The sequence below is a fragment of the Bufo bufo genome, chromosome 4 (assembly GCF_905171765.1).
Source record: "Bufo bufo chromosome 4, aBufBuf1.1, whole genome shotgun sequence".
Taxonomy (NCBI): domain Eukaryota; kingdom Metazoa; phylum Chordata; class Amphibia; order Anura; family Bufonidae; genus Bufo; species Bufo bufo.
Genome location: NC_053392.1, coordinates 609,314,207 through 609,341,574, shown reverse-complemented (window position 1 = coordinate 609,341,574; position 27,368 = coordinate 609,314,207). Strand labels below are relative to the sequence as shown.

Below are 27,368 nucleotides of genomic sequence, written 5' to 3'. Positions count from 1 at the left end.
GTGGATGACACTTATGGGGGGGGATCTGTGGATGGCACCATTATGGAGGGGGATCTGTGGATGACACTGTTATGGGGGGATCTGTGGATGACACTGTTATGGGGGGGATCTGTGGATGACACTTATGGGGGGGATCCGTGGATGGCACTGTTATGGGGGGGATCTTTGGATGACACTGTTATGGGGGGATCTGTGGATGACTGTTATGGGGGGGATCTGTGGATGGCACTGTTATGGAGGGGATCTGTGAATGGCACTGTTATGGAGGGGTATCTGTGGATGACACATAGCATAAGATGCTATATACGGTATGTGTCATCCACAGATCCCCCTCTATAACAGTGCCATCCACAGATCCCCCCATAACAGTGCCATCCACAGATCCCCCCATAACAGTGCCATCCACAGATCCCCTCCATAACAGTGCCATCCACAGATCCCCTCCATAACAGTGCCATCCACAGATCCCCTCCATAACAGTGCCATCCACAGATCCCCTCCATAACAGTGCCATCCACAGATCCCCCCATAACAGTGCCATCCACAGATCCCCCCATAACAGTGCCATCCACAGATCCCCCCATAATAGTGCCATCCACAGATCCCCTCCATAACAGTGCCATCCACAGATCCCCTCCATAACAGTGCCATCCACAGATCCCCTCCATAACAGTGCCATTCACAGACGACCCCCCCAGCGCCATAAATATCACTTGTAGACAAATCTGCATGTTGTTTCAAGGCGGCGTCTGGGGAGGGGCCAAGGGCGGGGCCAGGGGTGTGGCTGAAGGAGGGATCAGGGGGTGGAGCTGAAGGGGGCCCCGTCATGTATGCTGTACGGGGCCCCATGATTTCTATCAGCGGCCCTGACTGCCCCCCCCCCCCCCATCTCAACCTAATAACCAGGAAATTGTCGTTCATATTTGTTGTCAATATAGTATTTCACTTATTTTTCAGTAAGTGGCAAAAAAAATTCTGCCTGGAAACCATCAGCGAGCGCAGGCTCCGTTTTTCTGATGACAGATCTCATTGGTTTTTGTTTTTATTGATACCTTGTATCATGACCGACGAAGGACATTCCATTCTTCCTTTATTTCAAATGGCTAAAAAAAAACATAAAAACCTAACACTTCTCCCTTCTTGAGGGTTTGTTCCAGTTGTATCCAGTCGAGACAATCCTCCGTGAACTAAGCAGTCTAGTCTGCAGGCTGATACATTTTACCTGCACTGACACACTGTAACAGAACCTAAGTTGTGAAAAGTGTTCGGCTCGGCTCCTACAGATTTCCAGTTTACGGACAGCAAGCAGAGATCTATAAAATGGAGATGAATTGAAACACAAGGGACTGTGGAAAGTTCTAAAGTTTAGTTAGTGTTTCTTAGTTTGTTTATAGCTTGGGAGTCTCAGATGTCGGATGTGGCGTCATCGTAGATCGGTCACATGGCCTGGTTGGAGCTCCGCCCCATTGAAGTGAATGAGGCTGAGCTGCAATACCAGGCACTGCCACTATGCAATGTGTGGCGCTATGGTCGCTCTCACCAGATCTTCGGCGGACGCAGCGGCTCCGTGAAACAGCTGATCGGCAGGGGTAGCGGGACCTGGGCCCTCTGATGTGATCATGATGACCTATCTTCCGAATTTTTTCTGGTTTCAATTCGGATGAATCTTGTAAAAATGGAGCCCAGCTCACAGGCAACCAACAGCAGACAGGAGGTAATTGCAGTCAGCTGCGGCCAAGCAATAACCGCGGGAAAAGAAAAAAAATCCGTAAAATTTTTTTACGAAACGAGATAGGAGTTTTTCTTTAAAAGATCTGTGTTTTGGAGGACTTAGAGGGGGTTAGGCTGAGGCTGCGCGACACATAGGGCACAACTACACTGCAACATGTGTCGCACTAATGTTGCGCGACAATTTTTATAATGATAGTCTATGGTGTTGCACCACAGCATGCGACTGCGACGCCACAGTCGCTGAAAAATCCATCCTGGATGGATTTTATGCTACTGTCGTGTCGCAGACGCAGTATGTCGCAGTGCGACACCATAGACTATCAATATAAAAATTGTCGCGCAACATTAGTGCAACAAAATGTCACGCGACACATGCCGTCGTGCAGCCCTAGCCTTATATACCAATTTCCAGGGCAATTGGAGCGACTTTTGCTTCGGAACGAATAGATTCGGACCCGACCCGAATTTTTTGAAAAATTAGGCGAATGTGAAACAAATCTAACCTTGGAAGATTCGCTCCTCTCCAATGAGAATATGGCCTCATGTACACGAACGTATTTTGTTTCCGTTCCGTTTTTTTTTTTGCGGATAGGATGCGGACCCATTCAATTCAATGTGTCCGCAAAAAACACCGTGTGCTGTCCGCATCAGTATGTCCGTTCCATTGCCCCGCAAAAAAAATAGTGCATGTCCTATTTTTTTCTAGTTTGCGGACAAGGATAGGCATTATTACAATGGATCCGCAAAAAAAACGGATGCCATACGGAACGCCATCCGTTTTTTTTTTGCGGATCCGCAATTTGCGGACTTCAAAACACATAAGGTCGTGTGCATGTAGCTTATATCTGAAAAATATCTGGAAAAAAGATGCAAAAAAACACACAAAAATCCTTATATAACGGGTTTAATCCCACATCATTTTCGCAATTTTCCTGAAAAAAATTTGCAACAAGACCATCGAATGTGAATACACCCTGATTAATCATATCATAGATTGTAAGCTCTTGGGAGCAGGGCCCTCATTCCTCTTGACTTGACTGTTTGTACTGTTGCGCTGTGGAATATGTTATATAAATATTATTATTATTATTATTAATGGAATAAAATACATTGTATCAGATGAGTGGAGGAGAACATATGGCCGGCTGTATGGCTGTCTCCCCTTGATGTGCCCCCTGTGCCCTCCATGAGGGGCAGCCAGTGTGTACGTGGTGCGAGGACCGTCCTCGGAGGGCGATGAGGCTGATTAGCAGTCATTTGTGATACAAGCAACAATGGCCGTAAAGACGCTTTACATACTTTACATTCCAAGTCAGCTGACGGCCTCAGGTTTCAGCTACTTACAACTTGTGACTAATTAAACATCATGGCTAAATGTAACTCAGTGCATGGACCTCCTCTACACCCCCCACCATAGTGTCAATGGCTCCAGCTCCAGTCCATACCAGATTATAAGGATTTCAATGAACCAGAGCATGTGACCCTCATTATGCATTCCATACATTTGCACACTCCAGCTATATAAGGACCCTCCTACCTGACAGCCCACAGAAGAAACCTACTGCCAAACCACACCATGGGACTTTCAGACAGCGAGAAGGCCGCCATCACTTCCCTATGGGAGAAGATCGCACCCGAGGCCAATAAACTGGGGGCCGAGTCATTGAGCAGGTAACTACTTGGAAATTCAAAGGGCCACCAGTAGACCACCCCTTACTGGTCTACATGACTGCATCAATGTCTAAAGGTGGATTTGAGCGGCTGATTGGGAGTTTTTCTCTTGTTCATTGGGCGATCAGTGGCACATTTAGATGGCCAGATTATTGGGAACCACCGTTTGCAGGAATGGTCATTCCTGATAATCTGGACGATTATTGGTGCATCTAAATGCACCTTCAGGCAGTACCTAGACAATAGATTGCCCAGGGGGGTCTTCTTACTTCTTGAGGGGTCTTTGAGGGAGGAGGTGGAAAACATGGAGAAAGGATAGATTGGTGTCCACTGGGAAGGGTTGCATTGTTGCAGGACTTTAGATGAAGACGCAGATTTTTTTATAAGATATGTTCTGAAAGCACTGACTTATTATTATCTGACAGTTCAACAATTAGTCAGTCTAAGCCTGGTACTGAGATAATAAGTCATGGCTCTGAGGTAGTAGGGCCAGATCTGAAATCAAACAGTATAACTCAAAGATTAAAGTAACAGTTCTGACAAAATATAAAAAGATACAGATATACCTCTGAGATAAAAAGGTAGAGTCTGATATTATATAGCAGACTAGCTCTGAGGTAATAAGGTAAGGTCTCATAATACAACTGGCTAGCTCTGAGGTAACATATAAGGTCTGATATAATACACTAGATAGACTCTGAGGTAATTAGGTAGGGTCTAATACACTGCTCAAAAAAATAAAGGGAACACTTAAACAACACAATGTAACTCCAAGTCAATCACACTTCTGTGAAATCAAACTGTCCACTTAGGAAGCAACACTGAGTGACAATCAATTTCACATGCAAATGGGATAGACAACAGGTGGAAATTATAGGCAATTAGCAAGACACCCCCAATAAAGGAGTGGTTCTGCAGGTGGTGACCACAGACCACTTCTCAGTTCCTATGCTTCCTGGCTGATGTTTTGGTCACTTTTGAATGCTGGCGGTGCTTTCACTCTAGTGGTAGCATGAGACGGAGTCTACAACCCACACAAGTGGCTCAGGTAGTGCAGCTTATCCAGGATGGCACATCAATGCGAGCTGAGGCAAGAAGGTTTGCTGTGTCTGTCAGCGTAGTGTCCAGAGCATGGAGGCGCTACCAGGAGACAGGCCAGTACATCAGGAGATGTGGAGGAGGCCGTAGGAGGGCAACAACCCAGCAGCAGGACCGCTACCTCCACCTTTGTGCAAGGAGGAACAGGAGAAGCACTGCCAGAGCCCTGCAAAATGACCTCCAGCAGGCCACAAATGTGCATGTGTCTGCTCAAACGGTCAGAAACAGACTCCATGAGGGCCCGACGTCCACAGGTGGGGGTTGTGCTTACAGCCCAACACCGTGCAGGACGTTTGGCATTTTCCAGAGAACACCAAGATTGGCAAATTCGCCACTGGCGCCCTGTGCTCTTCACAGATGAAAGCAGGTTCACGCTGAGCACATGTGACAGATGTGACAGAGTCTGGAGACGCCGTGGAGAACGTTCTGCTGCCTGCAACATCCTCCAGCATGACCGGTTTGGCATTGGGTCAGTAATGGTGTGGGATGGCATTTCTTTGGAGGGACGCACAGCCCTCCATGTGCTCGCCAGAGGTAGCCTGACTGCCATTAGGTACCGAGATGAGATCCTCAGACCCCTTGTGAGACCATATGCTGGTGCGGTTGGCCCTGGGTTCCTCCTAATGCAAGACAATGCTAGACCTCATGTGGCTGATGTGTGTCAGCAGTTCCTGCAAGACGACGGCATTGATGCTATGGACTGGCCCGCCCGTTCCCCAGACCTGAATCCAATTGAGCACATCTGGGACATCATGTCTCGCTCTATCCACCAACGTCACGGTGCACCACAGACTGTCCAGGAGTTGGCAGATGCTTTAGTCCAGGTCTGGGAGGAGATCCCTCAGGAGACCGTCCGCCACCTCATCAGGAGCATGCACAGGCGTTGTAGGGAGGTCATACAGGCACGTGGAGGCCACACACACTACTGAGCCTCATTTTGACTTGTTTTAAGGACATTACATCAAAGTTGGATCAGCCTGTAGTGTGTTTTTCCACTTTAATTTTGAGTGTGACTCCAAATCCAGACCTCCATGGGTTGAAAAATTTGATTTCCATTTTTAAATTTTTGTGTGATTTTGTTGTCAGCACATTCAACTATGTAAAGAACAAAGTATTTCAGAAGAATATTTAATTAATTCAGATCTAGGATGTGTTATTTTTGTGTTCCCTTTATTTTTTTGAGCAGTGTATAATACAGCAGGTTAACTCTGAGGTAACAAGAAAGAGTCTGATTTAATATGACAGCCTAGCTCTGAGGTAATAAGGTAGGGTCTGATATAATACACCAGGCTAGCTCTGCGGTAAGAAGGGAAGGTGTGATATTATATACTAGGTTGACTCTGAGGTAATAAAGGTAGGGTCTGAGATAATACAACAGGCGGAGATAATAAAGCAGTGTTCATTTCATTTTTACCTTTCTATGTATTTGTTGGTCACCTGCACAACCAATTCAGTTCTTAACATGTCCACCACATGGGTCATTTCTAGGCTTTTCCAGAACCACCCTGAGACAAAGTCGTTCTTCAGCCACCTTGACGTGACTCCTGGTTCTCAAGACCTCTTGACCCACGGTGGAAAAATTTTCAATGCTATTGGAGAAGCCTCCAAAAATCTAGACAGCCTATCCAAGTACCAGGACCTCCACACCAACAAGCTCAAGGTCAACCTGGATCACATGAAGGTGAGGAATGTCATTTCTAACATTAGTGATAGTATTTATGTACTAATCAAATGTAGACAGGACAGTAGTAAATGACTTAAAGTAACACCCAAAATACACAATGTCCATGTTGGTTAATATGCTCACAATCTCCAGTGAGGAGGGGCTGGAGGAATCAGCTTGGTAAATAATCCTTATTAAAAAGATACAATTTTGTTTATATAGTTCTTATTCAGAGCTAAGTGTCTCCGTGGAGACAGACTACAAATAAACCCTGTGTAGTCTGAAGAGTTTCTCTTTCATCTCCCTCCTCTTCCAATGTCTGAACTAGGAAGAAGATGAGGCTGAGAGTGGAATAACATGAAAGCCATAGAAATTGTTGAATATGCTCCCAAAATGTGGCAAAATCTAATCTTGACCATGAGGGTGCTATATACATTTGAATGAGCTCAGTGTTTTAAAGTGGACAATCAGTGGGTGATTGTGATCTCAGACCACCACGATGACTTCTTCAACAGAACAGGGGGGTTGTCTCATCTTGGAAATTGGTGACCTATTGCTAAGATAGGCCAACTCTGGGACCTACACCTATCTCCAGAACAGTACCGCCAGTGAGCGGAGAGCAGCGGCACATGCACAGCCACCCTCCATTCATTTCTATGGTACTTCTGAGAACAGCCCAGCACTGGCTGGGCAATTTCCATCAGTCCCTTAGAAGTAAATGGCGCTTGTGCTGTGAGCTCTCAACTAATTTATAAAAAAGCTGAGAGCACTCGTTTTCCTTTTTTCAGAACTTCCATAGAAATGAATGTAGAGTATACTGCATGTGCGCTCTCCGCTCACACTCGGGGGCCTCCTTGTAGTCTGAGATTTTACAGCTGCAATGCTATTACTGCTACCTACCCCATCTATATGCAGCATGTCACAGTGCGACACCATAGACTACCATTTTAAAATATGTTGCGCGACACGTTGCAGTGTAGTTGTCCCCTATGTTGCGCGACACAGTGTAGCCATAACCTCCGCCCATTATGTTATGCATTTCCATATTCTCCACCCACTAAAAGAAAAAAAACTGAACATAATTTTATCATATACAAAGGTTTTGTCCAGGGCTAGAAAAAGATGGACGTTTTCTTCCAAAAACAGCGCCACCCCTGTCCACAGGGGGAGTGTGGTATTACAACTCAGCCACATTCACTGCAGTGGAGCCGAGCTGCAATACCAGACACAACCCACTGAGAGGTACGGTGGAATAAAGCAGCCATTTTTATCATCTTGGACAACCCCTTTAATAACCTTCCCCTATGCCATCAGTAACCCTCTCGTCTGCTTCCTTCCAGCTCATCAATGTTTGCATCCAGGATGTGCTGTCTGCTCACTTCTCCGGAGATTTTGTCCAAGCCGCCTGGGAAAAATTTCTTAAGGAGGTTTCCGGCATCCTGACTTCTAGCTAATCCCTGAAGACTAGGTCAAGATACTGATCCGAGCCATTACATATCCTGTACAAGCTTTAGCGTCACCCACCTGACCCCATCCGCCTAGTAGACTGCCATGAACTTACCAGACTCCTCCCTATTAGAGACTCCTGGAATTAGTAATTATCTAACAATTTTGTTTGAAAATAAAAAGTTGCAAATTCCAAAGATTTCTTTTCAGGACGGTGGTCGATCCCAGTATGTCCTGGATCTTTTTATTGCCATCCTCCTTGTCCGGGCTGGTGGTGGTGGGTTCTTTAACTCTTTAAGCCCTTGGAAGTTTTTCAATTTTTCACTCCCTGCATTTCCAGGGCCATAACTTTTTTATTTTTCCATTTATACAGCTGTATGAGGACTTGCTTTTTGCAGGACAAGTTGCACTTTCTAATTCCACCATTTGATATTGCATACAGATGTAGCGGGGAACTTAAAAAACAAATTCCTTTTCAATCTTTTCATTTTTTTTGTGGGAAGTGACAAAAAAAAAGTTGAATCTGCCATTTATTTTTCCATTTTGTCACATGGGATAAGTATTTTTGTATTTTATTGGTACAGGTGTTTCACATAGGGAAATACCCCTGATGTTTTTTTTTTTTTTAATTGTTTACATCTTTTGTATTTACATTTTGGGGAAAGGGGAGGAGCAATTAGAATATATATAATTCCAAATGGGAACTAGAACAAGCAATCAGATTGCTTTTCATACATTCCAACACATTTGCATTGGAGTATATGAGAAATACACTATGGGGAGGTCATTTACAATTAGATATACGCCAAAAAGTGTTGTACATCTGTGACTTCCCAGCTCACGCCAGGTCTAAAGAAAGGAGGTAATGGTGTCTAAGCCTGTTTTAAGCTCCCTTGCTGGCACAGATTTAGACAGGTGATTGATACACCGAATTTATCTAGAGGCCAGCACCTCTACTTTAATTTGGTGCATCCACCGCCAGCTAAAGGGGGTGTTAAGACTGGCATCTAAAACTCTGGTCTTGCCCTGCTACAGAAAGGAGCTCCATAGGATCTAATGTGCAGCTCTTCCGCGTTTTTGCTGGTTCGGATGTCGTGGTAATGTTTGACCACGGAATCTCTGAGTTAAAGGTCTGCGATAGGCACTCATGCCAGTCACAGACAGTCCCAGGTGCCTGCTCAGTCTGCACCATCGTTAAAGTCCCAGCCAACGGTGCACCACCAATGAGGCAAGGTGAGGAGATCGCCTCAGGCAGCACTAGGAAGGGGCAAGAGGGGGGGGGGGGCAGCCAAAAGTCCATGGGCTGAAGGGAAGGGGTTAGGTTAAGAAATTGGCATGGGGAGGGGTGTTTATTCAGTTTTTCGCCTCAGGCAGCAGAAAGGCTAGCTGTACCCCTGGTCCCAGCCAGCACCATACATGTGTTGCTCTGGTTGGGATGGGAGTTAAGGGAACCTGTCACGCTGAACATTGGGTTTGAGCTGCAGGCAGCAGGTTATAGAGCAGGAGGAGCTGAGCAGTTTCATGTATAGCTTCATCGGAAAAGATTCCTTACAACTTGTATTTTATTCATTTATATTCCTGCTCATTCTGGGCTCTGAGGTCCAGGAGGCGGAGCTATCAGTGACTGACAGCCTGCCCTCTATGACTGTGTATACAGAGACAGCTGTCAGTCACTGATAGCTCCGCCTCCTAGAGCCCAGAATGAGCAGGAATATAAATGAATGAGATGCAAGTTGTAAGGAGTCTTTTCCGATGAAGCTATAGATCAAACTGCTCAGCTCCTCCTGCTCTATAACATGCTGCCTGCAGCTCAGAGACAATGTTCAGCCTGACAGGTTCCCTTTAAGACAAACACTAAGTCTATGGGGCCATGTGGAACTTCCTGCATCACACAGACCGCGCATGCCCCATCAGATGATGTATATGTGGAGCTGCAACCTCAACATGTAAAGAGTCTACAGCTCCCTAGTATTTCACTCACCGACGTAGCACTGACAGATTCTGCAAATACTGGTTCCATTGAGGCTCACATACTGATAGGGAACAGTGTCTTTGGAGTGTGGGAGAAAACCCACACAAACACAGGGAGCACATACAAACTCCAAGCAGAGGTTGTCCCTTGTCAGATTTGACCCCAGCACGACATCCATGCTAGCCACTGAGCTGCCCCTAGCACAGAATTAGAGGGGGCTCCACACACATAGGCCTGATGCTAGGTATTAAAGCCCAACAAGTCAGTAGACTCTTGCCAAATTCTCTCTGCTTCAGCTGATATAAGGGGCAGTCACATTTCTTCATCAAGCCATATAACAAGACCCATTGTCCCCAAATAATGTCCATAGATCTGTGGTCCATGCACACAGGCTTCATTTCTGTCTGCTGCCACTAGGGGGAGCTCAGGAGTTACTGCAATCCGATGCATTACGGAGTCCAGTATACAAGGTTATGCAGCTGGTTCCCTTTAGGTGCATACACCATAGATTGTCTGCTGTGGAATAGAGGGTAGAAAATCCTAAGTTTTACAGCAAGATAAAAGGAGATCATTAAAACTTTGCAGAAAAAAAAAAAAAAACCTGAGAAACTTAGAAAAGATGTGGATTTTAACCAATGACAAGCCATAGGGTGAAGGTTACATGTAAACCATGCTGGATGTGAGGTGTATACCGAGCCTATAACTATTGTAAGGTTGAAAAGGGAAGACCCACAACGTCACATAATCCGCGTGTAATGGCACAAGCATTCCAGTACACCGACAGTTGTATTAGTGCACTTAATATTTAGGCATTGAATTTACATCAAAATCCCAACACATTTCCTATGCAGATATTGATGTGGCTTTTACACCTTCCATGGGATTTTCCACACGCGATCTGGACCAAGAATGAACACGTTGCTCTGTATGAGCCAAATCATACTTCCCATTGAAAGCAATGGAAAGTGGACTGAGTGAAGGCAGAGATCGGGACAGAAAATCCACTGATCATTGCTGAACACGCACTATTGGGTCAAGCCTCAATTTATGCTGCTGGTGCCAAACGCTCCAAGTTTTGCTGTAATCACATCTGAGTACACCCTTAAAGGGGTTGTTGAAAAGGTTACCCTTATACACTGACTGCCCAGCTCCACCCATTGCGCGGTGGACGGAGCCAAGTACTGCAGCGCTGCTCCCACTGAAGTGAATAATAACCACCTCCAGACGGTGTGTGGTTCCAGTGCCACAATAAAAGACAGGTCAGACACCCAATCTGACAATGCCACCTAAAATCCTGGGAAAAATCCTGGGAAACCCCTTTAAATGAAGCCTGGAACTAGCTTCCCACCTTCAAACTCTAGAACCCATTTACACAAAGTACTACGACATCCATGGGTTACATTGCCAGGTCTCACTTCTAAGGGACAGCCTATAAATCAGTGTGCACAGTGCTGCCCAGGCATGGTACCCAGCTTCTACCATCCTTGGAGCCCACACGAGAGAAGCCAGGATTATGAATGTATAGTAAAGATTTATTAGTCATTTCAAGATATTATACAGATATACAGGCTGGACTTGGTCTTCTCTGGTCAGCTGGAGATCAGGCCAACGGCAACCTCATTGAGGAACTTGTCACAGGCCGACTTGTCCACATCCGGGAAATGCTTGACGAGGACCTCCAGGAGACAACCACACAGCAGCTGGGGAGAGTTCAGACAGTTAGTGAGCAGTTAAAGGGCATCTGTCAGCAGTTTTGTCCCTATGACACTGGCTGACCTGTTACATGTGCACTTGGCAGCTGAAGGCATCTGTGTTGGTCCCAGGTTCCTATGTGTCCGCATTGCTGAGAAAAATGATGTTTTTATATATGCAAATAAGCCTCTAGGAGCAACGGGGGCGTTGCCGTTACACCTAGAGGCTCTGCTCTCTCTGCAACTACCACTCCCTTTATACTTTCACAGGGCCAGGTGTGATATTTTCAGAGACCGGAGTCTAGGTGTAATGGCAACGTCCCCGTTTATTCTAGAGCAGGCATCGGCACTACAGTTGCTGTGAAACTACACCTCCCAGCATGCACACCTAGGTTGCCGATTCCTGTCCTAGAGGTTTGTATATAAAAATATTTTCTCAGCAGCGCAGAAAGATCTGAACATGAGACCAACACAGATGCCAAGTGCACATGTCACTGGTCAGCCGGTGTCAAAGGGCATCTGTCAGCAACTCTAAGTAGAATGCATGCTGCAGGTACAGCCCAGCAAGCCCAAGAGCAGACACCTAGTTCTAGATGTCCTCTTCCAGGCTTCCACTGGACCACACTGATCTAAGCCTGTAGAGACATCTAGAACTCAGCCTGTTCACTTCATTTGTGTTGCAATACTAGACAGTCTATGGATGAGTTTTAAGAGTCTATGTTTGCCCAAGATGAGAAACACTAAGGCTGGTTTCACACGGGCGTTGCGGGAACATGCGCGATTTTTCCGTGCGAGTGCAAAACATTGTAATGCCTTTTGCACACGCGTGAGAAAAATCGGCATGTTTGGTACCCAAAGCCAAACTTCTTCACAGAAGTTTGGGTTAGGTGTTCTGTAGATTGTATTATTTTCCCTTATAAACATGGTTATAAAGGAAAAATAGCATTCTGAATATAGAATGCATAGTACAATAGCACTGGAGGGGTTAAAAATATATAAAATTTAACTCCCCTTAATCCACTTGATCGCGCAGCCGGCATCTCTGTCTTCTTTGCTGTGCACAGGAATAGGACCTTTGATGACATCACTGTTCATCACCATGGTGAGGGACCACGTGATTGGATCATGTGACGTGACGTCACCACAGGTCCTTAGCCAGCAGCTCAACATTACAGAAGACAGATCCGCAACTACGCGATCAAGTGGACTCGGAGAGTTAATTTTATTTTTTAACCCCTCCATCACCATTTTACTTTGCATTCAGAATGCTATTTTCCCTTATAACCCATGTTTCCTTCCATGGTAGACCCTCACCTTGATGGTGTCCACACTGAGCTTCAGCTTGTTGGTGTGCATCTCCCGCAGTGTGGCCAAGTTCTCCTGCAGTTTTCCATAGTGGTTGAGGGCATCATTAATGGCGTGGATGATCTTCCCTCCATGTGTCTTCAGATCCTGACTGCCGGGGGTCACGTCCATGTGAGTGAAGTGGGACTTGGTGTCTGGATGGTGCTGGAAGAGACTGAGGAACATCCAGTGTTATAGGAGAACAGCGTCCTTATACCATGTACCAAGGAAATACAAGATAGCCAGACTGAAGGGCCACATTTAGGCTCCATTCAGACGTCTGCACTTTGGGTCCGGATCCATGCCGCAATTATGCAGACCCATTTATTTCCAATGGGGACGGAAAAGATGCCGATAGTGTGCTTTCCACATCTCCGGTCCACGGCCCAGCAAAATAAATTGAACAGCCATAAGGGGCTTATTTTTGGGGGATAATTAGTATTTATGGCACTATTTAACTTAATATATTGGAAAGTGATCAATTTCACCACAAATTTTATGGAAAAAAAATAAATTAAACATCTCCACCAAGGTTTTGTTACAACGGTGTCCACTGTGCACAAAAAATTGTGACTTTGCTGCAGGACAACTCGATTACAGCAACAACAAGTTTCTGCCGTTTCTCAAAGGTTCGTTTTTTTAACCTAGTAAAACACAAAGTTTTCTTTGCATAACCATTATGGATTTCTGTCTGCAGAGCTGAGGGCATGTTTTTGCAGGGTGAACTGTAGTTTTTATTTGGGGAGTTATTCTTTATTTGCTTTTGTTTTTTTTGGGGGGGGAGCACAAGGTGAGCAGAAAACTGAACCGCTGATTTTTAGTTTTGCTATATTTTAATAACTTGGGCATTCTGGGACACAGTAATAACTTTTTATAGTATATATTTTTACTTAAAGGGGTTTTTCCATGAAAAATATTCTACAGTTTTCAAACCAGCACTTTTATCTGAACACTTTTGTAACTGTATGTAATTAAAAATCTAGCATAGCCAATGAGTTATTCAATTATAAGTATCTGTATAGCGCCACCTGCTGTTTGTGTTCTCATTTCTTTGTCCTGCTCACCGCGATGGCCGCACATGCTCAGTATTATCCTTCAACTGCCTACAGAGCTGTGATAGGTGGCGCATGGACACACCCCCTCAGCTGCAGCAGTAAGACACGCCCCTTGAAAACAAGCAGAGCAATGAATGGGGAGATCTCTGGACCCACGTGAGGTACAGGGCTGGTTCTAGGTTTGTTAGAAAGAGTCTCATGTACTATATGATGTCTTTTTTTTCTACATTAGTCATGGGATAACCCCTTTAAGAGTTGGGAAGGAGTGACCATCTGGATTTAAAGTATTTATGTTCTTATTTATTAACTTCTACTTCACAGTAACCGCGTTCTCTTAGGGGACTGGAACATGCGATCTTATCAGGATTGAGAGACTTCTTACCGAGCTGTGCCTCATGTACAGCTTTACAGGCAGATAACTGACAGGCCTGGAAACCTTCAGAAGCCCACAGGCTTTCAAAGCAACCAGATGGGCCCTGTGATTTTGCTGCAGGGACTCCGATCAGAAGACAGAGGGAGCCCCTCACCCAGCTTCAGATGCCACAGTCACTATTGACAACGGTATCTAAGGGGGATAATGTCACTAGGTCCAGCGTCATGGCAGATCCTGACTGTATTATGCAGATGGCACCTGCCAGGTAGGATGTGAACTCATCGCAGCAGTCTGCGTCATACAACCCCTCCATGCCAATGGTTAGTGCGGAAGCAGCACCACGCCGCTGTATGGTTTGTAGTTAAGTTCCATTTAAGTGTAAGAGGATGAACTGCAACATCACACAGCCTGTAAACGGGCGTGGCACTGTTTCTTTAAGGCCTCATACACACAACCATTGCGTGTTTTGTGGTCCGCAAAACACAGATGGAATCAGTGTGTGCCGCCATTTGCGTTACGGCACGGACAGCCATTGATATAACTGCCTATTCTTCTCCGCAAAACCGACAAGAATAGGACAGGTATAATTATATAGGATACAAGTTATAGACAAAATTTCAAAAAACACACACTTTAGTGCCCCCTTAACAAGAAATAGGTTGCTAAACCCATGACAACTTCGGAAGTCACATAATTCATCTCCCCTAAATTCCCTATGGACATGCAGTATTATTTCTAGCAGCCCATTCCCCTCCCCCACTGAGAAACATGCATGCTCAGCCCATTCCTGGATTACAGTTTATTTAATTTTGAAGGAACATCTTAAACAAATCTGATACATTGTTGCATGTAGTGCAGGGGGCGGAGCACCAGGTGTAACAATGTATCAGCTCCTCCTTCCCAGCCCCTTGTAGCAGTGACTATCTGGCTCTGCCGCTCACCTCTCCATGGCTTCACCTCCAATCTTCTCAGCGTCAGCGTCAATCTTCACAAACAAGGGCTCCAAAGCCGCCTTCTCAGCCTCTGATAGCGCCATCCTGGGATGTGAAGCTCCAGCACAAGGGCCAATCTGCACTGAGGGGCCCCAGACTCCATCATCACCTTTATATAAGGAGGAATGGCTGCTGATCCAGCACACCTGGGGCCCTACAGGAGAGCCTGACAACCCGGCCTGGCTGACAACTCCTGGGACTGGAGTGCAGACACAATCAGCCGGCGGCTCTTGTAGACTCCTTTCATCTGAGAAGACGCTCGTGTGTATTAGCTCAGGTCTCCATGCTGATCAAATGTGCGCAATGATTACACGTGACCGAAAAACACACTGCGATGTCACCTGTACAGTATTCGTATCGCCCTCTGAGACCGCAGCGGGATATTTCGCCGCTCATGTTATTAACCTATTCATTATATGACATCACTACTGTCGTCTAGGAGGTGTCAGGTCACACACATGGTTGTCAGATTGGCTGACAGGTATCTAGGGTTTGGCAGTATTCACACAATGTGGTCAGATCGCAGTTTATTGCCCCATTTTGCAGAATGTCGTGTTAATGGACCCTTCTTGTCTGATATGCGGTATGAGATGGAAGGATGGAAACGTCCGGTCATGAGGGGATTTTCTGATGGATCTGAAAGCAGGAAGTGAGACATTCCGGAAATATACACGACCGTATATGTTTTGCGGTCTGCAAATTGCGAAAACAGATGCATCTGGGGTTTTTTTGCGGATCCATTGTAACAATGCCTAAAACGGATAAGAGTAGGACATGTTCTATTTTTTTTTGCGGGGCTACGGAACGGACATACGGATGCGGACTGCACACATTTTTTGCCGACTTATTGAAATGAATGGGTCCGCATCCTATCCGCTCAAAAAACTAAACGGACACGGAAACAAACCACGTTCGTGTGCATGTAGCAGGTCAGAGATCCTGGTGATATAGAGGAGATGTCTGTAATGGCCGCCTTAGGACCTGTTCACACTGTCAAATTCCACCACGTATACCGTGGCACAGGGGCGTACATAGAAATCATTGGGCCCCATAGCAAGAATCTTAATGGGGCCCCACTAACTCGGTCCACTGGCCCATCCCACCACCTGCCCTGGCTTCTCCCCTGCCATACCCCCAGCAGTTGCAGCCGTGTAGACATTAGGAGCTACTTTCACACTTGCGTTTCTATTTTCCGGTATTGAGATCCGTCATAGGGTCTCAATACCGGGAAAAAAAACCCTTTTGATTGTCCCCATTCATTGTCTGAGGGCACTGTCCACTATAAGCAGCACACAGGGGGTGCTATGGTGGTGCTGGCATAATAGTATACCAGTGCCACCATAGCCCCCCTTGCCTTATGAACTGTCAGAACCTCCTAATGCATACCTCAGCTGCTGCAGAACATATAAAGCTTCGTTCACATCTGTGTTGGGGCCTCATTCGTGGATCAGGTCATAAATGCTGGACACAATTTTATAGCCTGGAAGATGGAAACCTGACAGATCTCATCATAGTCAGCGGGATCCATCAGGTGTTGTCGTCCATGAAGTGCCAGATCCGGAACTGCAGTGATTTTCGTTGTTGTGCTCCTATGACGGCAGAACAGCGACCGTCACCAGCACAGAAGTGAACAAGTAATATACACCTCAGCTGCTGCAGAACATTATAATAGTGACAAGGGAACTACAAGTCTCATCATCACCAGATTATTATTGGAAATTAGGGAGCAACACAAGGAGAGGTGAAAGTGGAGAGAACTACAACTCCCAGCATGTCCAGGCTGTTATGATCAGATACAAGTAGATATTACACAGAGTATAAGGCCGGGTTCATATCACCGTTTAGTTTTCAGTTCTTCTAATCCGTCAGATAAACAGAAAAATAAAGGAAAAAATATGATCCTGTATTTCAAGCATCAGTTCTGCACATTCCGCATCCGTTTATGCCATTTCTGTCGGAGATCCGTTATTTTAGACAGAAAAAAGTCCTGCATGCAAAACGGAAAACTAAACGGTGATGAGAATCCAGCCTAAGAAAAGAGAACTACAACTCTCAGCATGTCCAGATTATAGGACATCTAGTTGTACCAGGTAAGAGCTTTAAAAAGAAATAACTATAACCCCCAGTATGGCCAGACTTATTATGGGTCATCAGTATACATTCCAAAGAGGGGGTATAAGAGGAGAGAACTACAACTCCCAGCATTACCAGACTGTACTAGGGCATACATTTAAATTACATTGAGAAACATATAATACGACAAAACTACAACTCCCAGCTTTTCTAGGATGTTATGTTATCCCAGAACACCACTAACCTCTCCTTCAGGCACCACACAGAAGCTCCGCCCCCTCACAGCGATATGCCACAGGTCTTTCACCAGTCCTCTGCACTGGTCACATGATGATGACATCACCAAAGGTCCTTTAGACTTCTGCTGCTCTGCTATTCATTGGCTTCCTGCACTGGTCACATGGTTGATGACATCACCAAAGGTCCTTCGCCACCTCTTACTTTCTCAGGTAGCCATACAAGTGTAATTAGTGGGCGGGGCCTATCCTCCACTGCGGGCCCCCTTCCCCCAGGGGCCCCATAGCAGCTGCGTGGTCTGCCTCTATTGGAGGTACGCCACTGCCGTGGCAGAAACGGCCGCGGTTGTTCACTTTGAGTGCTGCAGACCTGCTCGCTGCTTACCCGTATTGAACGGAGCTAAAATGTGAGTGGACTACCTTCTTGGCGCAGTCGTGACCTGCAAACCGTAGCACCGCCCATTGAAAACAATGGAAGACTGATACCACGCGGCAGCATCAGCACCAGAGGAAAAAAATCCAGAATGTCTACCAGTAAAACTCTTAGTTACCCATAGCAGCCAATCAGAGGTCAGCTAAGACAGTACCTCCCACTTTTATGCTAAGCCACGCCTCTAACTCCACCCATTTCCTATCTACACATGTCAAATCCTGCGAAGTCCTTTTGTGCCCCCCACACAGTAGTCATACAGTACCCTTTACTACCCCTTACAATAGTGCTGCCCCCTTCGTGCCCAGCCTACAACGGATGCTGGAGCCGTTATTTCATGGGATCAGCTAATCAGCGAGGGGCCCTGAGAGTAAGGCCTCATGCACACGACCGTTGTGTGTTTTGCGGTCCGCGTGCATTCCTCGGCATGGACAGCCATTGATATAACTGCCTATTCTTGTCCGCAAAACAGACAAGAATAGGACAGGTTATATATTTTTTTTTTTTTACGGAGCAATGGATGCGGACAGCACACGGAGTGCTGTCCGCATCTTTTGCCGCCCCATTGAAGCGAATGGGTCCGCACCTGAGCCGCAAAAACTGCGGCTCGGATGCGGACCTGAACAACGATCGTGTGCATGAGGCCTAACGAACATTGTTTATTTCCGTTCCTTATTTTTCTTGCGAAGCCCTTCATTTCAACGGGTCCGCAAAAAAATGCAGACAGCACACAGTGTGCTGTCCGCATCAGTAGGTCCAGTCTGTAGCCCCGCAAAAAAAAAAAAAAAGCGCATACGGATGTCATGCTTTTTTTATTTTTTTTGCAGATCCGCAATGTCACGCAACAATTTTTATAATGATAGTCTATGGTGTCGCAATGCGACTGCGATGCTCGCAGAAAAATCCATTTTGAATGGATTTTTTGTGACTGTCGCGTCGCAGTGGGACACCATAGACCAGAGATGGGCAAACTGCGGCACTCCAGATGTTGTAAAACTACAAATCCCATCATGCCCTGCTGTAAGCAGACTGGGAGTTGTAGTCTTACAACAGCTGCAGTTTGCCCATCCCTGCCATAGACTATCATTATAAATGTCGTCGTGTAGACCTAGCCTAAGTGTTTCATTTCCCTACAGCACCACTACTGGAGACATGAAGTATTGCACCACCTCACTAATAAAACTGAATAGAACGAAGATGCACCAGGTCCTCCAATGTAAGGTGCTCCTTGTAGACGCTCTGATAAATGAATGTTAAAGGGATGGTCCACTTTTTTATTTATTTTAATATTGATTGTGACATCATTCCTTCCTCCCTGGCTCTGTAGTCTACTGGATTCCTTGATGTAGACACCATTATTGGCCAAAATCGCAGAAGATCAGACTAAGAATACCAGGAGACGGGATGTACAAGAATATAATATTTATTACAGATCAGGAGAAGAGATCCCGGGTCATGGAGCCGTCATCAGTATCATGGAGGACAGACGCTTGTTACAGGAGACACATGGACATAGATCTGAGAAGAATCCTTCCGGTCAGCTGGAGATCAGGGCAACGGCAACCTCATTGAGGAACTTGTCACAGGCCGACTTGTCCACATCTGGGAAATGCTTGACGATGACCTCCAGAAGACAACCACACAGCAGCTGGGGATGGATGATGGGAGTCAGTGCACGCTCAACACTACAACAATTCTTATAAGGATTATTTGGTTTTGATAATTCTAAAGGAGAGGTGGATTGAGAACAACTAGAAATGGCTCCAGTCTTGTCCATGTGTAGTGTCTGGTTTTGGAGCTCCGCACCATTGACGGTCAACGAGGAAAAACTGCAATACCAGATATAACCATAGACAAGAGTGGAGCCATATTTATCAGACTTTCTGATCCCCCCTGGACAGATCTGCTCCTCACCTTGATGGTGTCCACACTGAGCTTCAGCTTGTTGGTGTGCATCTCCCGCAGTGTGGCCAAGTTCTCCTGCAGACTTCCATAGTGGTTGAGGGCATCATTAATGGCGTGGATGATCTTCCCTCCATGTGTCTTCAGATCCTGACTGCCGGGGGTCACGTCCATGTGAGTGAAGTGGGACTTGGTGTCTGGATGGTGCTGGAAGAGACTGAGGAAAGAGGAGCATCCAGTGTTATAGGAGAACAGTGTCCTTACCCCATGCAACAGGGTAATCTGATGTCAGGACAGTAGATGGGGCTAAAGACAAAACCGTTCGGAGGAGCAACTTTAAGGGTGGCTAAGTATTAGGTAAAGATGGCTACCTCTATTCAGAAGCAGCACCACACCAGTCTGTAATTATAGTTCAGATCCATTGAAGTGAACAGGACTGAACTGCAGTATCACACACGGCCTGTAGACAGGGGTGGCACTGTTTAACAGAAACAGCCATGTTTTACTAATCCTGTGCAACCCTCACGGGTGTTTCTTAGTTCTTTTCACCTAGTAAAACACTAGAGGGGTTTTGCAGGATTAGCATCGACAGCACCACTCTCCCCCACAGGATGTGTCTGGTACTGCAGCTCAGCCCCATTCACTTGAATGAAAATAATGCAATAAGAGAACTTATGGACAAACTGCTCTGCCAAAAAAAAAATAAAAGTCACATGATTCATCTCACCCAAATCCTGAGGTCTTTGTCTCTACATTAAAGTTTCTCATGTCACAGGAAGATTCCAAACAAATCTGACACATTGTTGCATGTAGCGCAGGGGGCGGAGCACCAGGTGTAACAATGTATCAGCTCCTCCTTCCCAGCCCCTTGTAGCAGTGACTATCTGGCTCTGCCGCTCACCTCTCCATGGCTTCACCTCCAATCTTCTCAGCGTCAGCGTCAATCTTCACAAACAAGGGCTCCAAAGCCGCCTTCTCAGCATCTGATAGCGCCATCCTGGGATGTGAAGCTCCAGCACAAGGGCCAATCTGCACTGAGGGGCCCCAGACTCCATCATCACCTTTATATAAGGAGGAATGGCTGCTGATCCAGCACACCTGGGGCCCTACAGGAGAGCCTGACAACCTGGCCTGGCTGACAACTCCTGGACTGGAGTGCAGACACAATCAGCTGGCGGCTCTTGTAGACTCCTTTCATCTGAGAAGATGCTCATGTGTATTAGCTCAGGTCTCCATGCTGATCAAATGTGCGCAATGATTACACGTGACCGGAAAACGCACAATGAAAAGTTTTTGTATGTGATCACATGACGCTGTGCGCACACGTGTGATGTAACATGTCTCTGATATCCAATGCAATTGGTAATTTCTCTATTAATATGACATGTGATGTACGTCTATGGGACACATATCATTACACGTGTACAGCACATGTGGTATCATACATGTGATCGCAGCGCTCCTCAGAGTCTGTTCCCCGAATTGTTCCCGCGCCTGCACAAACCATAATTGACTGGCGCGATGCAAGCAGCATTGGACGTGTGACGTCAGTGCGCTGTGTGAGTGTGTGATGTGACAGGCCTGCCAATTGGTTGGGGATACTTAACGTGCCCGTACCCGCCGATAACCACAAAAAAGGAGGACTTCTGTCCGTCCGTCCTGGCCTTGTGCCGGACGGAGGACCAGCAGTCTAAAAACCGTACTGTCCGGCCTAAAACCGGATGTCTGGCTACCCTACATGGACCCCCAGCCAATCGTGCCACTCTTGTTATTAACCCTTTCATGATATGACATCACTACTGTCTCATTGGAGGTGTCAGAACACATACATGGTTGTCAGCTCAGCTGACAGGTATCTAGTATTTGGTGCTATTCACACAATGTGGTCAGATCGCAGTTTATTGAGATTCTCACCACGTTTTTTTGCATAAAAAGTGCTGTTTTGCAGAAATGTTGAAGTAATAAATGCGTCGTGTGAACTGACCCTTCCTGCCAGCCATGTGTTATAGGGTAATGTCCGCATGGGATGGATACTGCTGGTCATGAGGAAATGTTCTGATGGATCTGGAAGCCGACAGCAGGAAGTGAGAATTTTTGGAAGCATTTCCCTGCATTAGGCCTCCTGCACACGAACGTATTTTTTTGCGGTCCGCAAAAAGGGGTCCCGTTTTTCCGTGATCCGTGACCGTTTTTTCGTCCGTGGGTCTTCCTTGATTTTTGGAGGATCCACGGACATGAAAAAAAAGTCGTTTTGGTGTCCGCCTGGCCGTGCGGAGCCAAACGGATCCGTCCTGAATTACAATGCAAGTCAATGGGGACGGATCCGTTTGATGTTGACACAATATGGTGCAATTTCAAACGGATCCGTCCCCATTGACTTTCAATGTAAAGTCTGGAGTCCCTTTTATACCATTGGATCGGAGTTTTCTCCAATCCGATGGTATATTTTAACTTGAAGCGTCCCCATCACCATGGGAACGCCTCTATGTTAGAATATACTGTCGGATATGAGTTAGATCGTGAAACCTCATTTCCGACAGTATATTCTAACACAGAGGCGTTCCCATGGTGATGGGGACGCTTCTAGTTAGAATATACTACAAACTGTGTACATGACTGCCCCCTGCTGCCTAGCAGCATCCGATCTCTTACAGGGGGCTGTGATCAGCACAATTAACCCTTCAGGTGCCGCACCTGAAGGGGTTAATTGTGCTATCATATCCCCCTGTAAGAGATCAGGGCTGCCAGGCAGCAGGGGGCAGACCCCCCCCCCCCCTCCCCCTCCCCAGTTTGAATATCATTGGTGGCCAGTGCGGCCCCCCCTTTCTCCCTCTATTGTAATAATTCCTTGGTGGCACAGTGTGCGCCCCCCCGCCCCCCCCCCCTTCCTCCCTCTATTGTAATAAATCGTTGGTGGCACAGTGTGCGCCCCCCCCTTCCTCCCTCTATTGTAATAATTCGTTGGTGGCACAGTGTGCCCCCCCCCTTCCTCCCTCTATTGTAATCGTTGGTGGCACAGTGTGCGCCCCCCATTGGCCCCCCCTCCCTCTATAGCATTAACAACATTGGTGGCCAGTGTGCGGCCTCCCATCTACCCCCCCCCCCCCCCCGATCATTGGTGGCAGCGGGTTACTAGCAATAGTACAATAGTAAAAGATTCATACTTACCTGGGAGCTGCGATGTCTGCTTCCGGCCGGGAGCTCCCCCTACTGGTAAGTGACAGTTCATTTAGCAATGACACTTACCAGTAGGTGGAGCTCCCGGCCGGACACGAACATCGCAGCAGCCGGTAAGTATGAATCTTCTACTATTGTACTATTGCTAAGTAACCATGGCAACCAGCGTCCTGGTTGCCATGGTTACCGATCGGAGCCCCAGCGATTAAACTGGGACTCCGATCGGAACTCCTCTGCCACCAATGATGGGGGGGGGGGAGATGGGAGGCCGCACACTGGCCACCAATGTTGTTAATGCTATAGAGGGAGGGGGGGGCCGATGGGGGGCGCACACTGTGCCACCAACGAATTATTACAATAGAGGGAGGAAGGGGGGGGGGGCGCACACTGTGCCACCAACGAATAATTACAATAGAGGGAGGGGGGGGGGCCGCACTGGCCACCAATGATATTTAAACTGGGGAGGGGGGGGAGGGTCTGCCCCTGCTGCCTGGCAGCCCTGATCTCTTATAGGGGGCCGTGATCAGCACAATTTACCCCTTCAGGTGCCGCACCTGAAGGGGTTAATTGTGCTGATCACGGCCCCCTGTAAGAGATCGGGTGCTGCCAGGCAGCAGGGGGCAGTCTTGTACAAAGTTTGTAGTGTATTCTAACTAGAAGCGTCCCCATCACCATGGGAACGCTTCTGTGTTAGAATATACTGTCGGTTCTGAGTTTTCACGAAGTGAAAACTCAGCTTTGAAAAAGCTTTTATGCAGACGGATCTTCGGATCCGTCTGTATAAAAACTAACCTACGGCCACGGATCACGGACACGGATGCCAATCTTGTGTGCATCCGTGTTCTTTCACGGACCCATTGACTTGAATGGGTCCGTGAACCGTTGGCCGTGAAAAAAATAGGACAGGTCATATTTTTTTCACGGCCAGTAAACACGGATCACGGATGCGGCTGCAAAACGGTGCATTTTCCGATTTTTCCACGAACCCATTGAAAGTCAATGGGTCCGCGAAAAAAAGCGGAAAACGGCACAACGGCCACGGGTGCACACAACGGTCGTGTGCAGGAGGCCTTAATGTGATTGTGAGGTCAGAGGTCCTGGTAATATAGAGGGAGATATCTGTGATGGCCGCCTTTGGGCAAGTTCACACAGATGATATGCTGAATAGCGATGAGCGGCAGGGTTCATATTCGAAATTCACGATATTTCACAAATATTTCGTAGAATATTCGTCGTATATTCGCGAATTCGAATATTCGTTATATTCAACTTTTTTTTTACTCGAAAAATCGGCATGGTAATGATCGCATAATATGCGAATATTACGTGATCAATACAGGCGTGGGTCAAAAACGAATATATAGCACTATAGAATTTAGTGCTATATATTCGTTTTTTAGAATATTTGTCATTTTTTTCCATCTGAAGTCATGATTCCTCCCTGCTTAAGTAACTTAAGCAGGGAGGAATCATGACCTCAGATGGAAAAAAAAATGACGAATAAATTTATTGCCGATAAAAATTAGCATTACGAAAATTCGCAATCAACACTACTCCTAAAGTCAAAGATATTGCAGCCTTCTCATTGGCCCACAAGCTAGAAGCAGGGAGGGATCATGTGCACTGATTTAAAAAAAAATCTCTAATTTGCGAATTCTCAAAATGACGATATTCGTGACAAAAATTCGCAATTCGAATATTCGTGAACAACACTAATGCTGAAGACCTGCTCCAGGCTTAGCTCTATTGAAGGAGTGAAACCGCGATCGATCTCCCTTCCTGGTGAAGTTGTGGCTTTAAACCTCCGGTCTGCGAACTGCAGCACTGCCCATTGAAAACAGTGTAAAGCAAACACCATGCGCCAGCATCCACTCCAAAATTCCAATGAAAAATTCAGCTGTGTGAATGAGCCCTTAGGCTGGATTCACATATAGGGCCCTTAAAAACTCTTTCAAACAGTAAACCTCTTAGTTACTCATAGCAACCAATCAGAGTTCAGCTTTCAGTGGGAAACTAAGACCATGCAGTACCCCAGACATGCGGGTATCTGCAATGGACAGAGTTTTAAATGTAATATATTGTGTTTTTACAGAGTTTATTAGTAATGTATTGTATTTTCATGTTTATACCATTTATTCCAGCAGGGTAGGTAATAATTGGCGGGAATATGGCTTACCCAACCTGTTCCTCCCCTATTGGTAGGAGTATGCTGGTCCTACATCCTGCCAGCAGGGGGAGTTCCAGTCTAGAGACAGAGAGTGATGGAGATAGTGTTCCTGTTCTGATAGTGGGGGAGTGAGAAAGTGCATGTCAGAGCTCCTGCTCCCAGGTACCATATCACAGGAACTGGTAAACAATGTTTCTAGCTTATGTATTGTCTTGTATATTATGGACTTATACCCTTAACATGGTCTCTCCACAGCAATGGGAGGGAGAGTGCCAGCATGATCTGCGTCTTTGGGCACCTGTTGCTGGACTACCAGGAGGAACCACCCGCACAGCCTGAGCATGGCCTGACTTTCATCAAGGGGGTATGCAGTACCCCAGGCCTGGGGATATCTGCAATTGCTATGTTATATATGTAATGTATAGTATTTTCGTGTTTATAAAATTTATTCCTGCAGATGATTTAATGGTTAGTAGGAACAGGGCTAACTCCCCTCTTGGTAGGAGTGGGCTGGTCCTGTTTCCTGCCAGGAGGGGGAGTTCCTAACTAGAGAAGAAGAGTGTCCTGTTCGGATAGTGGGGAGTGAGGAAGCACACGTCAGAGCTCATACTCCCAGAAACCATATCTTATTCCCCTGTGAGGGAAACTCAGGGACCAGAAATTTTTCTCCTGTGAGAACACCTTAATCCTGTCTTAAGAAAATGCTTGAGAGACAAGACAGCAGAGTGAACAGCGAAATACAGCTTTACAGACACTGCTGAAAGGTGAAGGACAACAGCTCAGACACCACCACCTACCTAAACCACTGCTAGGCCTGCACTAGAGTGGACACCTAAATCCACAAATGCTTGGTAGTGCCAACCTATTGCCATCCAACCAGCAGCCATACCTCCTTAACTGGTGCCAGAAACTGCACTTTGTAGTTATTGCTGCTAATTATGTCGGCCACAAGTTATATTTTAGGTATAGAAAGTCAGAAATGCAGCGCTCACCTGCGTATCGTATCAGAGGCACGGATGTGGCTAGGACAAGGCCGACATAAGCTGTGCAAAAAGTGAGAGTATCCAGCTTCTGGTAAAACAATATCCTTTAATTGATGCGGTAAAATCAATACAGTGCACGTGTAAGGTATGTCAAAATCAGGTACCCCATAAAAAAAAAAAAAAAATACATATTACATTCCCAGCTTCAGCAATCCAGGAGTATAGCTGTGGTAATAGAAAAGTCAAACTCATGGCATTTCTATTAAATCACCAGTAGATGGCAGCAGAGTGTTTAAAGCCTGAATGACGAGCACAGTTTCATATAACACTGCTAAATGCAGGTGGAACTAAAAGACAGATCGTTTGTTCCTGGGGGGACAGAATACGCAGTTGCTCTTCTGCCTACCTGACTGAAGGTCATGCTTGTCGTCGCAGGTAAGAGAACACATATTTAGTTCAATAAACAGGGCAAAAGTGATTTAATCCACATCCCTGTAATCAGCAAAGGCTGCTGGTGATGCTGTGTGAGTAAATAACACACTGCACAAATGTTAGTGGAGTACACTGACGTGTCACATGGCGCCAGTGTATGGGGAATGTGATTGTTATAGGATCTTATGTTAATATATATTATACTGCACTTTTATTACACCGGTGAAGAAAGGATTATTATAATTGACATTTCACAGTTCCACTATCCACTTTATGATCACACAGTTACCTATCTGTGTATTTTTTTATGTTTTCATCTCATTTTTATTTTTTATCTGAATATATTCTTACAATCCATACGGATCTATTTGAACTTGACCTAATTAGGTACTCACCTAATATTGGTACCATTCACTAAAGTTTCACCACCACTACCCTTCTTTCACCCCCACGTCATCCCCTTCGAAGAGAAACTCCATCCTATACCAGATTTTAACCAATTTTAGCTATTTAAAATAAAATCATACCATTTTAAATAAAACCATCATTTTATACCAAATACGAGTGTGCCTGCTACCTTTTATATCATTTCTATACTGCACTATTTGCCTACTGTGATGCAGATTGAGTAATAATAGATCTGCACATGGTTAATCGTTTATTATTTTATAAAAGAATGTTATACCTGTATGTGAGAATGTTATTATTAAATAGATAGTTGTGTATTAATCTCTATGGACAGAATATGCAGTTGCTCTTCTGCCTCCCTGACTGAAGGTCATGCTTGTCATTGCAGAAAATGTTTCAATTAAAGCACCTCTGGTTTCACCCAGCCCACCCCCATCGCACATTGGAATTATTGACCATACTTTCAGCATATGTGCAACAAAATTGGTGGTCAGTACAGGGAACTGGCTGAAGAAGATGCAAAG

General features: G+C 45.9%; 3 protein-coding genes across 3 annotated transcripts; 1 reads left to right on the top strand and 2 right to left on the bottom strand.

Annotated features, from left to right (window-relative positions):
* Window positions 1-3,307: 3,307 nt before the first annotated feature.
* Window positions 3,308-7,617, top strand: LOC120997569 (hemoglobin heart muscle subunit alpha-type-like). Its single transcript, XM_040427660.1, has 3 exons — window positions 3,308-3,402; window positions 5,989-6,181; window positions 7,504-7,617. The coding sequence occupies exons 1-3, from the start codon at window positions 3,308-3,310 to the stop codon at window positions 7,615-7,617; spliced, it is 402 nt and encodes a 133-aa protein (XP_040283594.1).
* Window positions 7,618-11,130: 3,513 nt separating this feature from the next.
* LOC120997566 (hemoglobin heart muscle subunit alpha-type-like) lies at window positions 11,131-15,080 on the bottom strand. Its single transcript, XM_040427658.1, has 3 exons — window positions 14,986-15,080; window positions 12,587-12,791; window positions 11,131-11,281 (listed from the first exon to the last, which is right to left on the bottom strand). The coding sequence occupies exons 1-3, from the start codon at window positions 15,078-15,080 to the stop codon at window positions 11,171-11,173; spliced, it is 411 nt and encodes a 136-aa protein (XP_040283592.1). The 3' UTR covers window positions 11,131-11,170.
* A 4,015-nt stretch (window positions 15,081-19,095) lies between these two features.
* Window positions 19,096-20,735, bottom strand: LOC120997568 (hemoglobin heart muscle subunit alpha-type-like). The gene is made up of 3 exons (XM_040427659.1): window positions 20,579-20,735; window positions 19,690-19,894; window positions 19,096-19,423 (listed from the first exon to the last, which is right to left on the bottom strand). The coding sequence occupies exons 1-3, from the start codon at window positions 20,671-20,673 to the stop codon at window positions 19,313-19,315; spliced, it is 411 nt and encodes a 136-aa protein (XP_040283593.1). The 5' UTR covers window positions 20,674-20,735; the 3' UTR covers window positions 19,096-19,312.
* Window positions 20,736-27,368: the final 6,633 nt, after the last annotated feature.

Bases quoted from the DNA above. Each gene is read 5' to 3' on its own strand.
- LOC120997569 (XM_040427660.1), top strand. From the start codon at position 3,308: ATGGGACTTTCAGACAGCGAGAAGGCCGCCATCACTTCCCTATGGGAG. The intron at 3,403-5,988 runs GTAACTACTTGG...GGTCATTTCTAG, and splicing joins GGGGCCGAGTCATTGAGCAG to GCTTTTCCAGAACCACCCTG. The intron at 6,182-7,503 runs GTGAGGAATGTC...GCTTCCTTCCAG, and splicing joins TCAACCTGGATCACATGAAG to CTCATCAATGTTTGCATCCA.
- LOC120997566 (XM_040427658.1), bottom strand. From the start codon at position 15,080: ATGGCGCTATCAGAGGCTGAGAAGGCGGCTTTGGAGCCCTTGTTTGTG. The intron at 12,792-14,985 runs GTGAGCGGCAGA...GATGTTCCTCAG, and splicing joins GGAGGTGAAGCCATGGAGAG to TCTCTTCCAGCACCATCCAG. The intron at 11,282-12,586 runs GTGAGGGTCTAC...AACTCTCCCCAG, and splicing joins TCAGTGTGGACACCATCAAG to CTGCTGTGTGGTTGTCTCCT.
- LOC120997568 (XM_040427659.1), bottom strand. From the start codon at position 20,673: ATGGCGCTATCAGATGCTGAGAAGGCGGCTTTGGAGCCCTTGTTTGTG. The intron at 19,895-20,578 runs GTGAGCGGCAGA...CTCTTTCCTCAG, and splicing joins GGAGGTGAAGCCATGGAGAG to TCTCTTCCAGCACCATCCAG. The intron at 19,424-19,689 runs GTGAGGAGCAGA...ATCCATCCCCAG, and splicing joins TCAGTGTGGACACCATCAAG to CTGCTGTGTGGTTGTCTTCT.